Source organism: Oryctolagus cuniculus, chromosome 16 (genome assembly GCF_051225735.1).
Source record: "Oryctolagus cuniculus isolate XC-2025 breed Fujian yellow rabbit chromosome 16, ASM5122573v1, whole genome shotgun sequence".
In the NCBI taxonomy this organism is placed as follows: Eukaryota; Metazoa; Chordata; class Mammalia; order Lagomorpha; family Leporidae; genus Oryctolagus; species Oryctolagus cuniculus.
In genome coordinates this window covers 51,586,148-51,600,880 of record NC_142882.1, presented here as the reverse complement: position 1 = coordinate 51,600,880, position 14,733 = coordinate 51,586,148, and the positions used below count along the sequence as shown (strand labels likewise).

The 14,733-nt window shown below is 40.6% G+C and overlaps 1 protein-coding gene across 6 annotated transcripts in view; it reads right to left on the bottom strand.

The window, feature by feature from the left end:
• KLHL7 (kelch like family member 7) overlaps positions 1 to 14,733 on the bottom strand; it is a 69,336-nt gene that overhangs the window by 38,992 nt on the left and 15,611 nt on the right. For 5 of the 6 annotated variants that reach the window (XM_002713712.6, XM_089315370.1, XM_089315371.1 and 2 more), the window contains exons 2-4: positions 7,614 to 7,716; positions 6,631 to 6,724; positions 6,230 to 6,354 (exon numbers count right to left, since the gene is read on the bottom strand). In XM_002713712.6, the coding sequence (XP_002713758.1) occupies positions 6,230 to 6,354; positions 6,631 to 6,724; positions 7,614 to 7,716 (322 nt within the window). Of the gene's footprint in view, positions 1 to 1,984; positions 2,009 to 6,229; positions 6,355 to 6,630; positions 6,725 to 7,613; positions 7,717 to 14,733 lie in introns of those variants that run through there. The other variant, XM_089315373.1, reaches the window with a different exon arrangement.

Below are 14,733 nucleotides of genomic sequence, written 5' to 3'. Positions count from 1 at the left end.
CTGTTTGTCTATTTTTATACCCATGTCTTATGTTTGGCTGATTTTGATTTTTGTAGAACCAGTCCCCTTCCACATTTTGTTCAAATATTTCTAGGTCATGATTAAACATCTTTAAATGTATTTGCAAGAGGAAATAAGTTTTATCTTTTCTATGTTAAAAATTATGATGTGATTTTAAGTAGGGCTTCACTGAACTCAGGAGATCTCACTTCTGCAACATACAGGTGCTCCATTTAAGAACATGACAAATATCACATTTCTTCAGAAATACATTTATTTATAATATTTTGATTTTTTATGAGATTCAGTGTGAATACACAATTTTCCCACATAAGCCCTATACATTTCCCAGATATTTTAATTTTGGAGGAAGTTTCACGCCATTTGTCATTTCTATTCTGTATCAGGAGTCTGCAAAGTTCTATCCATAGGCCAAACCCAGACTGTCTTGTAGGATCAGCAGCTAGGAGTAGTTTTATATTCTTAAAGTTTTGTGGGGAAAGAAAATGAAGAAAAGTGAGAGAGAAAAGGAAGGAAAGGGAGTAGAAGAAAAATGGGGGAGCAGAAGGAAAGATAGGACTGCATGAGGCCCACAAAGACTGACATATTTACTATTTGTGCTGATGCAGAGAAAGTTTGCAATTCCCTTTCTGTATGTAATCACTAGTTATTTTTCTGCATGTGACCAAGCATGCAGCAACACTCCTTTACATCCAAGTTGAACCTTTTTCAGTTTATCATCTTTGACTGTGCAGGTTGTCTTCAGTGAGTAAGATTTGATGCTTTCATATTTCTACCATAAAGGTTCTCATAATTGATGCCTGCTTGTCAGACTTTATTGCCTTTTCCCCTTTGTAAAATGTGCTGGCTGGCCAACACTTCTGTGTGCTGGGTGCTAGTGGTGAAGAGTCTGCCATATTTGGACACTTCTGCTCCCACTAGGGATATGATATTTTCACCAAAAACTATTTCTACTTTAAGAGCCTAAATTTTTAAAAAATATCAGCCACAGAAACTGAAATCACAAAAGAGCCATTAATATCTGTTGCTAAGGTTTTTTCTCCTACAGCTGATTAGTATAGCAAGTTACCATACTAGATTTCTTGACACTGAAATCATTGAAACATTGTGGTATTTCTGAATTAAATCCTACCTGGTCACAAAGTACTTTTTAACAAGTGAACTTCCAGAGCAGTTTTAGGTTCACAGAAAAACTGAAGGAAATGGAGTCCCCAAGTACCCTGTGTCATCACACATGCTCAAGCTCTCCTAATGTTACCATCCTGCACCAGGCTCTGCTTTAAAACACATTTAATTTGCTGATTTTCTTTAGCACTTACAAAAAAGCAAATCTCAACATTTCTAAATGAAACTGAAGTTTTGTACAAGTATATGCACACATATGTCCCTCACCCAGTGTTCGCATTATGATAATACCACCCCAGCTGAATGAGTGATTGGGAAAGTTTTATACACTATTGATTTAGAACAACTTAGGTAACATAAGCACTGACCTATTCACTGAAAGCCTGGTAGTCTTAGTCCATAAAGCCATCAGGCAGAGTATTAATTGGGAACAGGTCTTTTATCCTTTTCACTTGTTTGAGGTTTTGGGTTTCAAATTTTGTTTTTCAGAAAAGTTTGGTTTTGGTTTTTTGTTTTCATATCTGTAATTCTAATTATTGATGGTTTTTTGATCTTTTCTTGGATTTGTTAAATTTCTGGCTACTTTATACTATTCTTTGAAATAATTAGCTTTTGTTTTACTGGCCAAGTTGATTAGTTTTATTTTCCTGCTTCATTAATCTATGCCTCAAAAAATATTTCCTTCTACTCCTATTATACATTTAAATTTTTTCTCTACCTGAGTGGAATACTTAAGCCAAAAAAGATAGAAATAAATGCAGTTATCTGGAAAACATTTTAAGACTACAAATTTTCTCCTAAGAAATACTCTGGCTACATTTCAAAGGTTTTGACTTACTGCATGCTTCCAAGGGTACTTCAAAAAGTCTGTGGAAAAATGGAATTAGAAGTTTATTTTGCTGCAAAAAAATTGATATGCATGCATAAATTTTTCATTAATAGGCATTTCCCATGAACTTTTTGAAAATTCCTCATATTATCATACATTTCTATAGCATCTATTAGTTCTTTTAAAAACAATTTACTTATTAGAGAGACAGAAAAAGCTTTCCCATCTACTGTTCAGCCTCCAAACTCCTGTAACAGCCAGGACTGTGCCAAATCAAAGTCTGGGAACGAGCAACTCAATCTACATGTCCTACATGGGCAGCAGGAATCTCGTTACTTGAGCCTCCACCTGCTGCCACTTAGGATCTGCATTAGCAGGAAGTTGAAGTTAGGGGCTGGGCATGGAACCCAAGCACTCCATGCGGGATGTGGGCATCTTAAGTGCTAGGCTAAATGCTGCTATGTATTTTCATTTTAAGTATCTTTTTTTGGGGGAAAGAGTTAGAGAGAGAAGAGATATGGAGTGAGAGAGGGACTGTGATCTTTCATCCACTGGTTCACTCTCCAAATGGCTGCAATTTCTGGGGCTGGGTCAGGCCACAGCCAGGAGCTCCACCCAAGTTTCCCACGTCAGTGAAGAGGTCTAAGCACCTGGGACATCTTTCACTGTTTTCTCAGACATATTAGCAGGGAGCTGGATCGTAAGTGGAGCAGCTGGGTCTCCAACCAGCACCTGTAAGGGAATGTTGGCATGGCAGCTGGTAGCTTTACCTGAGCCTGTGATGCCACAATGTCAGCCCCTAAGTACCTTTTTAAAAGTACTTCATTCTTCAGTTAAATTTCCAAGTGTCCACAATGATGTGGGAGAAGGAACGACCCTTTGCAGTTACTCTAGAGTTTACTGCATGGTGCTGGGGGATGAGCCTGTGTCTCTTCTCTTGTAGGTGCTCCAGATTATATGCAAACAACAAGCAGGATTTACAAACACTGCACAGATGTCTGGAAACAACTGTGTTCTCTGATCACTAGGCAAAACATTCTTTGATACTCACCAGAACAATTCTGTGTTATGTAAATCCATATAGCTTTTTAAAGCTGATTTTTGATATTTCTGAGCAATTCTATTAGTCACTCATCAACCTTTCAAAAAATTCCCTTTCTTGCGGGGGGCTCTGTGGTTTAGCAGGTAAAGCTGCTGCCTATAGCGCTGGCATCCCATATGGGCACTGGTTCAAGTACTGGCTGCTCCATTTCCAATTCAGCTCCCTACTAATGCACGTGGGAAAGCGGCAGAAGACAACCCCAAGTACTTGGGCTCCTGTACCCAGGTGGGAAACCCAGAAGAAGCTCCTGGCTCCTGGCTTCAGATTGGTCCAGCTTCAGCCTTTGTGGCCATTTGGGGAGTAAACCAGCAGATGGAAGATCTCCCTCTGTCTCTCCCTCTTCTCTCCTAATTCTGCCTTTCAAGTACATAAATGAATCTTTTAAAAAAATAGTTTAAAAAATTAACTTTCTGAGAGCAGGAATTTAACCTAATTTTTAGGGTACCTGAGTCTCACACTGGAGTACCTGGATTCGATTCCTGGCTTTGGCTCTTGACTGCAGCTTTCTGTTAATGCAGATCTGAGAGGTGGGAGATCACAGCCGCAGTTGTGTCCCTGCCACCCATGGAGGAGACTGGACTGCATTCCAAGCTCCTGACTTGGGTCTGGTCCATCCCTGGCTGTTATGGGCATTTGGGGAGGGAACTAGCAGAAGGACAAGCTCTGTCTACCTTTCTCTCTGCTTCTCAAATAATTTAAAAAATAAAATTCTCTTTCTGTTTAAATCAGCAAAAGTCACCTTACTTTGATTACAGCTAAGAAATCTAACCAGTGCATATATGTCTTGAGCCTTCACCTCTCACCTGGCTGGAGCACTTTCTCTAATAGTTTTCTCAGAAGGACACAGGTGATTATACATTATTCCCTTGCAACGCCCTAAATAAGTAATGCTTTGGAATACAATGTTTTTTCCTCCACTTCAACAGTTGCAAACTTTGCACAATTCTCTTTTAAAAACACATTTTGTGAGCTCATGTTTATATGTAACAGGGAAAAAACTTAAAGTCTTAGGAACATCATCAATCTTATAGATAAATGCAGCCCCAAACCATGGTCCAGAGAGATGGAGGGACTAACACCAGAACGTCTCTGTTGCATCAGTGGGTTAAAGACTTTCTAATATATGGAACTTTTCTGAGCCATGACTTGAAAACTTTCATCGTATGTTCACCGGCATACCAGTCCCCTTCTAGTTTAATTCCTTTTCTGGGTAGTAGGCCGAGCCTTATTATTTTTTTTTATCTCCTTTGCCTGGCTTTTATCCTCCCCTGTAATTTATTCTGCTTTCTTTCCATTTGCCTTTCAAGATCTTTCTCTCTGTGCCCACAGTGGTGAAATGTGCTGGAAAGAATACTGGAGGATCTAGAAGGAGGAAGGCCTAGGAGGAGGCGGAAGGACAGAGGGGTTTTAGAAACGCTCCCAAGCATCTCTAGGAGCCTTGTGCCCAGCCTCTATCCTGTTTTCATTTTCCCCCTCCCCGAGGTAAAATCTTAGCATGCACAGGATGACCAGGATGGCAAGGCCTCTCTCTTTACTTCAGCTGAGGCCACTTTTCTTTCCTCACTGCTTTCTTAACGTTTCCACCCTAACGCTCTTTACCTTCCTGCAGCGGAATCACAGCAAGGGTAGGACAAAGCTATTTCAAAGGTCTGGGGTAAACACTGTAGCATGGCAGGTTAAGTTGTAGCTTGGGAAACCTGCGTCTCATACTGAAGTGCCTGGGATTAGAGTCCCTGCTTCTCTGCTTCCAAGCTGGCTTCCTGCTAATGCACTGCGAGGCAGCAGACCAGGACTTGGGTCCCTGCAACCACATGGAGGACCCAGGCCCAGCCCTGGCTGCTGCAGCCATTTGGAGAGTGAACAGGCAGATGGAAGGTCTCTTATCTCTCCCTAACTCTGCCTTTCAAATAAATAAACCTTTAAAAAAAAATGAAGAGCTTGGGAAGAGATACTTACCTGATGGCAATAAATAAGCTCATTAAATACTGTATCAACATTTTCCAAAGCACAAAATGGCTTTTAAAAAGAGCTTCCTTGTATCTAGGATAAGGACTAAGGCTTCCATCTAGTGATGATATGCTGATGAGATAAACATGAATGTTATTTTTACTTAAGCATATGATGTGCTAAGTCCCAGATGAGAAAACTAAGGTTATATAATTTGGCTGAGGTCACATAGTTAGAAAGTGAAAGAACTGCGATTGGAATTCGAGTATTCTAATCCTTAACTATGTTCTCTCTCACACTGTCAAAATTACTAACTTGTTTATACTAGAAGACATAAAAATCTAACTGCTAATTGAGCAATTATTATAGCACTCCATTTTGAAGCTATTAATAAAGTATTTGGGGGTAGGCACTGTGGCACAACAGGTTAAGCCACTGCTCAATGCCTATATCCCATTTCAGAGTGCTGGTTCAATTCTGGCTGCTCTGGCTAATGTCCCTGGGAAAGCAGTGGAAGATAGCTCAGGTGCAGGGAGTTGGATCAGAAGCCAGGAAGCTCATCTGGATCTCCCATGTGGGTGCAGGGGCCCAAGCACTTGGGCCATCTTCCACTGCTTTCCCAGGAGCATTAGCAGGGAGCTGGATGGGAAGTGGAGTAGCCAGGACTCAAACTGGTGCCCACATGGGATGCTGATGAAGCAGGTGGTGGCTTTACCTGCTACACCACAATGCCAAGCTCCTCTTAAATTTCATTAAAAGGAACATTCTACTAGGCAGTGTCTTTAAGGTAAACTGATACCTTTATTTTTGATAAAGATTTATTTATTTATTTGAAAGGTAGAGTTAGAGAGAGGCAGAGAGGGAGAGAGAAAGGTCTTCCATATGCTGGTTTATTCCCCAGATGGCTGCAATGGCCGGGGCTGTGCTGATCCAAAACCAGGAGCCTTTTCTGGGTCTCCCACGTGGGTGCAGGGGCCCAGAAAGTTAGAACATATTCCATTGCTTTCCCAGGCCAGAGCTGGATCGGAGGTGGAGCAGCTGGGACTCAAACCAGCACCCATATGGGATGTGGACACTGCCGGTGGCAGCTTTACCTGCTAAGCCACAGCACCAGCCCCTGAACTGATACTTTTAACAATGCTTTTTTCCTTTATTAAAATACACACTGTGGATTTAACGAGAAAGCAGGATCTGGTATTTCTTACCAAGACAATTTGAAGCATCAACTTGTTCTTTCAAAAAATCAACACACATTTTCTTCACAGGTTCAATCTGGTACTGGTTTGCTGCATCTAGCAAGGACTGAACATTGTTGCTATTCACAGAAATTCTGCAAATAAATAAAATAAAAATGAGTTATTACTGCCCCACAATCTCTTATTACCATAATAATCTAATGTAGAATGTATCCTACTAGCCACTAAAATCAAACAAAAAATTAAGCATTACAGTCCTTGAATTAGTTTGTCAGAAGATTCTTAACTCCTCCGTCCTTGCAATTTTCTACTCTGAAGAATTTGGGGTACGCCAATCTGTCACAGCAAGCTTTGCCACGGTAGATCCCAACTTTATTCCACTAAAACAGAAAGGATCTTTCTTCACTCACCTAGCAGTATAAGCAAATTCCACAAGTTGTTCAATAATGTCAGGTTCAGCGTCCTTGAGCTCTACTTCAAAGGACTTTGATTCAAGCATGTTTGCTGCAGTGAAGAGACACGAATAGCATCAGGACTATCACAGGTTAACTGAGGACCCAGAACATTCCAGGCCAAATGAAACATGGAGAAGAATAGCACAGAGCTCTCTGTAAGAAAATACCCCAGGAAGCCCACCACTCCTATAATAAATGGAAACCAACTCTCCAAACTGGAGATGTGCCTTAAATTAATCCAAGAAATTAATGAATCAGTGTAGTTCTTTAGATAAGCCCGAGTAAACACACAACTACATTTAGCTTTGCCCAACTCCTAAAATAATTTAACAGCCCTCTTTTCAGATTGCTACAAGCAAATGCCTCCAATGTAACTGGATAAACTGTAACAACAATATCATTTATATACATCTCCTCTATAACTTGCAAATCTCTCACAATTCCTCCTAAAAGCCCTTGTAGGGAGCTGGAGTACCCAGGAGATGCTTGGCCCCCTGCACCCAAAATGGAGACCTAGATGAAGCTCTGGCTTCAGCCTGGCCTAACCTTGGCTGTTGTGGCCATTTAGGGGAATGAACCAGTGGATGGAAGATCTCTCTCTCTCTCTCTCTCTCTCTTTCTCTCTCCACCTCTCCCTCTCCCTCTGCGTAACTCTGCCTTTCAAATAAATAAATCCTTAGGAAAAAAAAAAAAAAAAAGGAGGAGGAAGAGGAAGAAAAGAAGCAAATCTTGGGCATTCAAGTGGAAGCTGGATCTCCATTAGTGAGGGCATCATGCCTTTAGCTCTCAAGAAAGGTTTCCCCTCTAAACAATCATCATATGACCACTTTTCAAACACTTTGCTATTCTATCAGCCTCCATTCCTTGAGAGCTTTAAACCTAACCCCATCTCATTCTCACAGGAAAAATAATGACATGTTTTGTCTTGAGAAACTTACTTGTGAACATTAAGTTAAAAAAGTGACTGGCTGCAGCAAGGACAACTCGATGAGCAGGAATCTTCCTTTCCTGGACCATGAGGATCACATCACACAAAGTTTTCTATCAAAGGAGAAATACATGAAATTAAATGGGGCTCATTAGGTCGAGCTTAGCAACACACAGACACACACGTATGGTTGCTGAAGGCTTTCTATTTTCCATCTAAACCCAGACTTTTTCCAGCACACAGTTTGTTTATAAGACATATGAAGGTATTTAAGAAAGTCTGTGGTAAGGGGGAATTAGATGTTAACTTTCAAACAGTTTTAAAAGCTATGCATAATTTTTTCATAAGACTCACTTCCTGTGAACTTTTTAAAGACCCCTCATATTTACGAGGGACTTTAAGATGCTTCCACATAACACCAAAATTTCACACTGAGCTCCCAAAGTCAAGAGAAAAAAACGAAAGCTTCTTATAATCAGAACTAAAGACATCTACAAATCGTTCTGAAAGCAATTCTTTTCTGACAAAACTTCAAAGATCATTCCCAAGGTGCACTTTTCTGGGGGAATTAAACATCATAATGGCAGTGTCCTTGACAATTTCTTCAAAGTCAGCCATCTGTTTTTACATTATGCTCCCCGAGTTATCACTGATAAAATCCAGAGCGCATACTGCATTCTCCAAGAAGGTAGCCTCAGGAGATCTAACTTGACACAGAAACAATGCAGAATAAACAGAGTAGAAGAACTGAATGTCCTCTCTCCAACAAGCTTTCCTTCAGCACACTTCTTTCAAACATACTGCTGGCAGAAGCTGGACAGCAGCCAAAGTGTGAATTCTGACCAGGGCCAAAATGGCATCACCAGGCTGCTAGAAGAGCCAATAATTAAAACTTGGGAAAATGGAATATTAAAGAAAAATCCTAAGCTTTCCTGCAACCTTACAGATGAATTTCAAGGAAAAATAAATCACTTTTGCGAAATAAAATTTGTTTATTTTTTGAAGTTTTACTTATTTATCTATTTGAAAGGCACAGTGACAGAGAGGGAGGGAGGAAGGGACAGAGAGAGAAGAACGAGACAGGACATATAAAGTTGCAAGCAAATCAGGTCACATCTGGTCTGAGTTCTCACAGGGGAGCAATCTGTGGCTACTACTGGGAACTTCCAGAAAATGTAGGGCTACACTCAAATGTGGTAAAAAATATTTCTAAGAATAGGGAGTTTAAAAGTAGAGTGGATTTATAGGCACTGAAAGAAGTTGGAGAAAAAATCATTGTTTGACAACTGAGTTTTTGTCTAAGATTAATTTCCAGCTGGATGTTAATGTTGTATATGTGTAGGTGAAGTGAGAGTTCTTTATATCCAAACAGAACATTTATTTGATAGTACTACAACAGAGTTCTCTCCTGCTACCAGTCAGCTAAGGAAGAGGTATAGCCACAGATAGGAAAAGAGAGCAAGACCTGGGTAACTTAAGAGAATTTAAGAGGTATTGTGTCCTAAATGAGATGAAGAGTGACAAAGTTAAAAAAGTGAGAACAACTAACCCCTGAACACTACCTGTTAAACTGAAGAAGAAAAACAACTTCGCAATTCCTCTGTTCACATCTCCTATTTGTTTTCTTTGTGTTTATTATTTTCAGCTTTTGGAACTTCAGTTCTCAATATCTAAGTTTACTTTTAGTAGGGATTAGTTAAGCCCTTCATATTTACTATGAAAATATATTTTGGCTGATATTTGCCATCTTCTTTTACACTATTTATTATGCTTTCTTACTGCCTTTTTAACTACGTTTTCTTTATGAACTTATAATAGCTATCAAATATTTGCTAACTGAATCCAGAAAGGTATTAATCAATTACTCCAGGAATGTAAGGAAGGTTTAAGAACGATGATTTTAGTAGTGCAATCCATTATGTCAATAGGCTAAAAAAGAAAACTTTCATCCAGAAAATCTTCCATAGATGGCAAAAGGGTGTGACACAATTAAAAATCCTGAAAAACTCTAATCAATCAAATGGTGTGTCTCCACATATACTGAAGGTCATTTGTCAGATATCAACAGCAAACATCACATGTGTTGGTGACACAAGAGAGCTGTTCTTCAAGTTTGAAATGAGGCATACATACCCTTGTCACTACTGTTATTTAACACTCTTCTGGAAATTTTGGCCAAGCCAGTTAGGAAATATAAGATAATCAACTTGACATTTGTAAAACTAACATGAAAAATGAGTAAGATGGCCAGACACAAATATGAAAAATCAGATAGCTATTCTATATGTAAATAAGCCATAGAGAAACATAAATTAGAAAAAATATCTCAAGTGATAGCAGCAAAAAAAGTATTAAGAAATAAACAAGAGGCTGGTGCCGCAGCTCACTAGGCTAATCCTCCGCTTGCGGCACTGGCACCCCGGTTCTAATCCTGGTCGGGGCGCTGGATTCTGTCCCGGTTGCTCCTCTTCCAGGTCAGCTCTCTGTTGTGGCCCCAGGAGGGCAGTGGAGGATGACCCAGGTCCTTGGGCCCTGCACCCACAAGGGAGACCAGGAATAAGCACCTGGCTCCTGGCTTCTGATCAATGTGGTGCGCTGGCCGCAGCGCGCTGGCCGCAGCGGCCATTGTAGGGTGAACCAACGGAAAAAGGAAGACCTTTCTCTCTGTCTCTCTCACTATCGCTCTGCCTGTAAAAATAAAATAAAATAGATATTGTTAAGAAATAAACAAGAAATGTAAGGCATCTGCATTAAGTGGGATTTGGTATAGAATAAGGACACCACTTAAAAAATAAGGTGACAAGGGCTGGCATTGTGGCATTGCAGCCATTTGGGAAGTGAACCAGCAGATGGAAAATCTCTTTCTGTTTCTCCCTCTCTGTAACTCTGCCTTTCAAGTGAATAAAATAAATCTTTTTATAAAGAAAAGAGGGCCTGATGTTGTGACATAGCAGGTAAAGCCACCACCTGCAGCACCAGCATCCCACACAGGTGCCAGATCAAGTCCTGGCTGCTCCATTTCTGATCTGGCTCTCTGCTATAGCCTGAGAAAGCAGTAGAGAATGGCCAAAGTCCTTGGGCCCCTGCACCTGTGTGGGAGACCTGGAAGAGGCTCCTGGCCTGGATTCAGATCAGCCTAGCTCTGGTTGTTGCTGCCATTTGGGGAGTGAACCAACGGATGGAAGAAAGACATTTCTCTCTCTGCCTCTCTGTAACTCTGCCTTTCAAATAAATTAATTAATTTTTAAAAATAAGGTGACAAAGTGGAGCACAGGGAGTGTTTAGGGTAGGGAAACAATTCTGTATGATACTGTAACAAGGGCTACATTTCACAGATTTGTCAAAACCCACAGAAGGCATGTGGCAAAATGAAGAACTGTAAAGGATGGTCTTTAGTTAGTAATAATGTAACCACACTGTCTCTCACCAGTTGTACAAGTGTATCACACCACTGTAAGATGTCAACATGAGGGCTGTGTGCACGCACAGGGGCTGAGCAGAATAAATGAGAATTCTATACTACAAGCCTAACAGTGTTCCAACCTCCTGTTTTCCAGGGGTACCATGGGCTGAGATCTGAAGAAATAGATTGCTGGCGTGCTAGGAGGGCTCTGCTGATACGTCTGTAACCTGTACTGCATCTTGGCTCCAGGTAAGAATTAGACTAACGCCTATAATAACCTACAACTTCAGCAAAATGAACTGTATTTAGGAGACGGCTGCCCTGTAAATGTAGTCGAGACGGATTTCTTTGAGTTCCTTTATCTCCTAAGTTTATGTGGCATCAAAGTGAACAGATACACATTAGCTATTCTCATTGAAAGTATAATCACATATTAGCGGATGAATTTAGATTTTATTTGCCACATCTTGGTATCATGTTAGATTCAAAGAAAGTTTTCAATAACCGTGGTGATGAAAAGGAGATGATAATAGTCATGAATGCAAAACGCCCATGGGACAGAAGTGGTCACTATCACATAAAGCTAAATGCTTGGGAATCCAATCAGGAACATCATTTAGGAATATTTTTTCCTTGCTGGATCACAAAAATGTTATCCCTTCCTGTTATGTCTACAAATAAGCTGTAAATTCTGCATGGTGAGGTAGCCTGACTGCTCCTGGTACCCTGGCTGCATGAGGATTTCCCTGGACCTCTAGAAGTTGGAGTAAAGCCTGTGGATATCATCTCTTACCATTTCAAATGTGATCTTTTCATCTTTTTAAATGGAAAACATGATTCTATCAATATTTATTGATTTTTTGGCTGGAATAATGCAGTTTCTTCATATAATAAAATTGTATAAAGGTATTTTATGAAAAAAAGTGTTCTTAAACATTATTCTATTAGTTTTAAAACTGTGGTAAGGGATTGTATAATTGAAAAAAATGAAATTGGGATAAGTTAACCATTTAGGGAAAAACATGAGATTCCTCAGGCATAATGTGCTCCCCTCTTCCTCTGGGCAGGGACACAATGGGAAGGAAGTTTCAGTCCTTTTCTCCACCTGTCAAGAGTGCAAGTAGGGCCACTGGCCTCACATGGCCAGGCCTCCTGGCTCATTCTTCTCCCCTAAGTCAGCCCCAGGTGGGACCTAGCTCGTTGGGGTCATTAGCTGCTCAGCCTTAACCTGGGCAGGCAGTGATACCAAACTTAGTTTAGGGGAGAAAGTACAGGAAGCCCAGTTTTATGCTCAGGTCAAAGCCACGGCCTTCAGTCTGTCTTCCTATTGACTTACTTGTTTGCTGTGTCAGAACTAGTAGTGAAGAAAGGCCCTTCAAATTTATATGTAAAGCTACTCCAGGTATCACATAGGAACACAAATTTCAGGGTAATTCTAGCACTTGCAAACTTTGAGGCTTTGGCAGGAAGACTTATTTGGTTTCAGAAGAGGCTCATCTCAAAACAAGTAGGCATTTTAGGTATCTGCTGATGAAGGATCTTTTACTCTTTTTTTTTTTTTTTTTTTAAGATTTATTTTATCTGTTTGAAAGACAGAGTTACAGAGAGAGGTAGAGGCAGAGAGAGAGGTCTTTCATCCGTTGGTTCACTCCCCAAATGACCACAACAGCCAGAGTGAGCCAATCCGAAGCCAGGAGATTCTTTTGGGTCTCCCACATGCATTCAGGGGCCCAAGGATTTGGGGCATCTTCTACTGCTTCCCCAGGCCATAGCAGAGAGCTGGAATAGAAGTGGAGCAGCCGGAACTTGAGCCAGTGCCTATGTGGGATGTTGGCACTGCAGGCCGGGGCTTTAGCCCACTGTGCCACAGCACTGGCCCCATATCTTTTACTCTTTGAAAAGATTTATTTATTTGAAAGGCAGAATTAGAAAGAGAAAGACACAGAGAAAGAGAGAGACTTTTCATTTGGTGGTTCACTCCCCAAATGGCCACAGCGGCCAAGGCTGGGCCAAGCTGAAGTTAGGAGCCTGTAACTTCATCTGGGTCTACCATGTGAGTGATGGAGACTTAAGCACTTGGGCCATATTCCACTGTTTTCTCAGGCTCATTAGCAAGGAGCTGGGTCAGAAGTGGAGCATTCAGGACTTGAACTGGCACCAATATGGGATGCCAGTGTCACAGGCAGTGGCTTAACTCACTGCACCAAAATGCTGGCCTTGGACCTTTTATTCTTTATCACATTTGACAGGAAAGACAGCAAAGGTAGTGAGGTCTACTTAAGTTCCAAAGCATTATATGAAGTTCTGGCATCTAACAACATGTGTTGCCATTAGCCGGAGGCATGCAATCAACTGTCCAAATTCTGTTACAGCCAAGGAGGGGCCTAAGGAATGCGTAACCTTTACATGGCTTGTCAAAAAGTTTCTTCAACGAGTCACTCCCAGTGACATTCCAGGTTGGCCCTGGATTTAATCCCTCAGCAGACTATAGATTTAATTGTATTTGGGTGGCAGATTTAAATCACTGAAAAACTATAGGGTCATGGAGCCCTTAATATATGAGAATGAATCATCTTGGATTGAATTTCTAGAAAAGCCTCAATTAAGTCATTAATAATTGTTGTGCGAGTTAAGCCACCATCTGCAATACCTGTTAACATGTCTAGAAAAGCAGTGGTAGATGGACTAAGTGCTTGGGTCCCAGCCACTCACATGGGAGACCTGGATGAAGCTCCTGGATTCTGGCGTTGGATTGGCCCAGCTTCGGTTGCAGAGGTCATTTGGAAGTGAACCAGAGGATGGGAGATCTCTGTCTCTCCCTCTAACTCTGCCTTTCAAATAAATATTTTTTTAAAAGTCATTAATAAATTCATAGGCTAGAAGAAAAATTAGAAACAGGATCCGACAGACTAAAACACATATACAATTAGAATAAATCAAGTATGAAAGAGAAACAAAGGAAGAATCCCAAATTAAGCTACTGAAAAGGGGAGCTTTCCTTCTTTTAAGGGAATATGACAAGTCAAACCCCTTTAGCATAACTGCTCTTTAAAAAACAGGCCACTAAGAAAATAATAGATTTTTTTTTTTTTTTTTTTTTTTGCTATTTATTCAAGAAAGGCTTTATAGGCATCAAAGAGTGGAGGAAGAGAGGTAAGAATTCAGGAGTAGACTAAAGCAGTTTTCTAAGAAAGAGCCTGGATCTAGTACAATTTTGTATGATTTTTCCTAAAGCTAAAGAAATCTTAAAAAATTAGAATGTGTCCCTTTCAAGGCTGGGGAAAATATAATACATGATTATGCTAAGTTCAGATACAATGGAAAAAGGAAAAGTGGGAAGACCAGCAGTAGAGTGTTTCTTGCAATATAAAGTAATTTCTAGGTGATATTGGTGGGAAGACAGGAATGGTATATGCTGCGCTGGAACACACCTGGGAAGTTTGTGGAAATAAGATTTTAAGGGGGAAGTACACCTTAAAGACCACATTACAGGGAAGCCATGTAACAGTCCAGGCCTGAGTTAGATGCTGTATTTCCCCTTAACTGGAATTCTCTGTCTGAAGGTGGTGAAAGTTGTAAATAACTGCATCAATCCTGAACACAGAGGGCCCTTATCTTCCACTATGGGAAATCAGGCATTAGACAACAGACACATGAAAAAATGCTCAGGATCACTAGCTACCAGGGAAATGCAGATTAAAATCACAATGGAGTTTCACCTCACCCC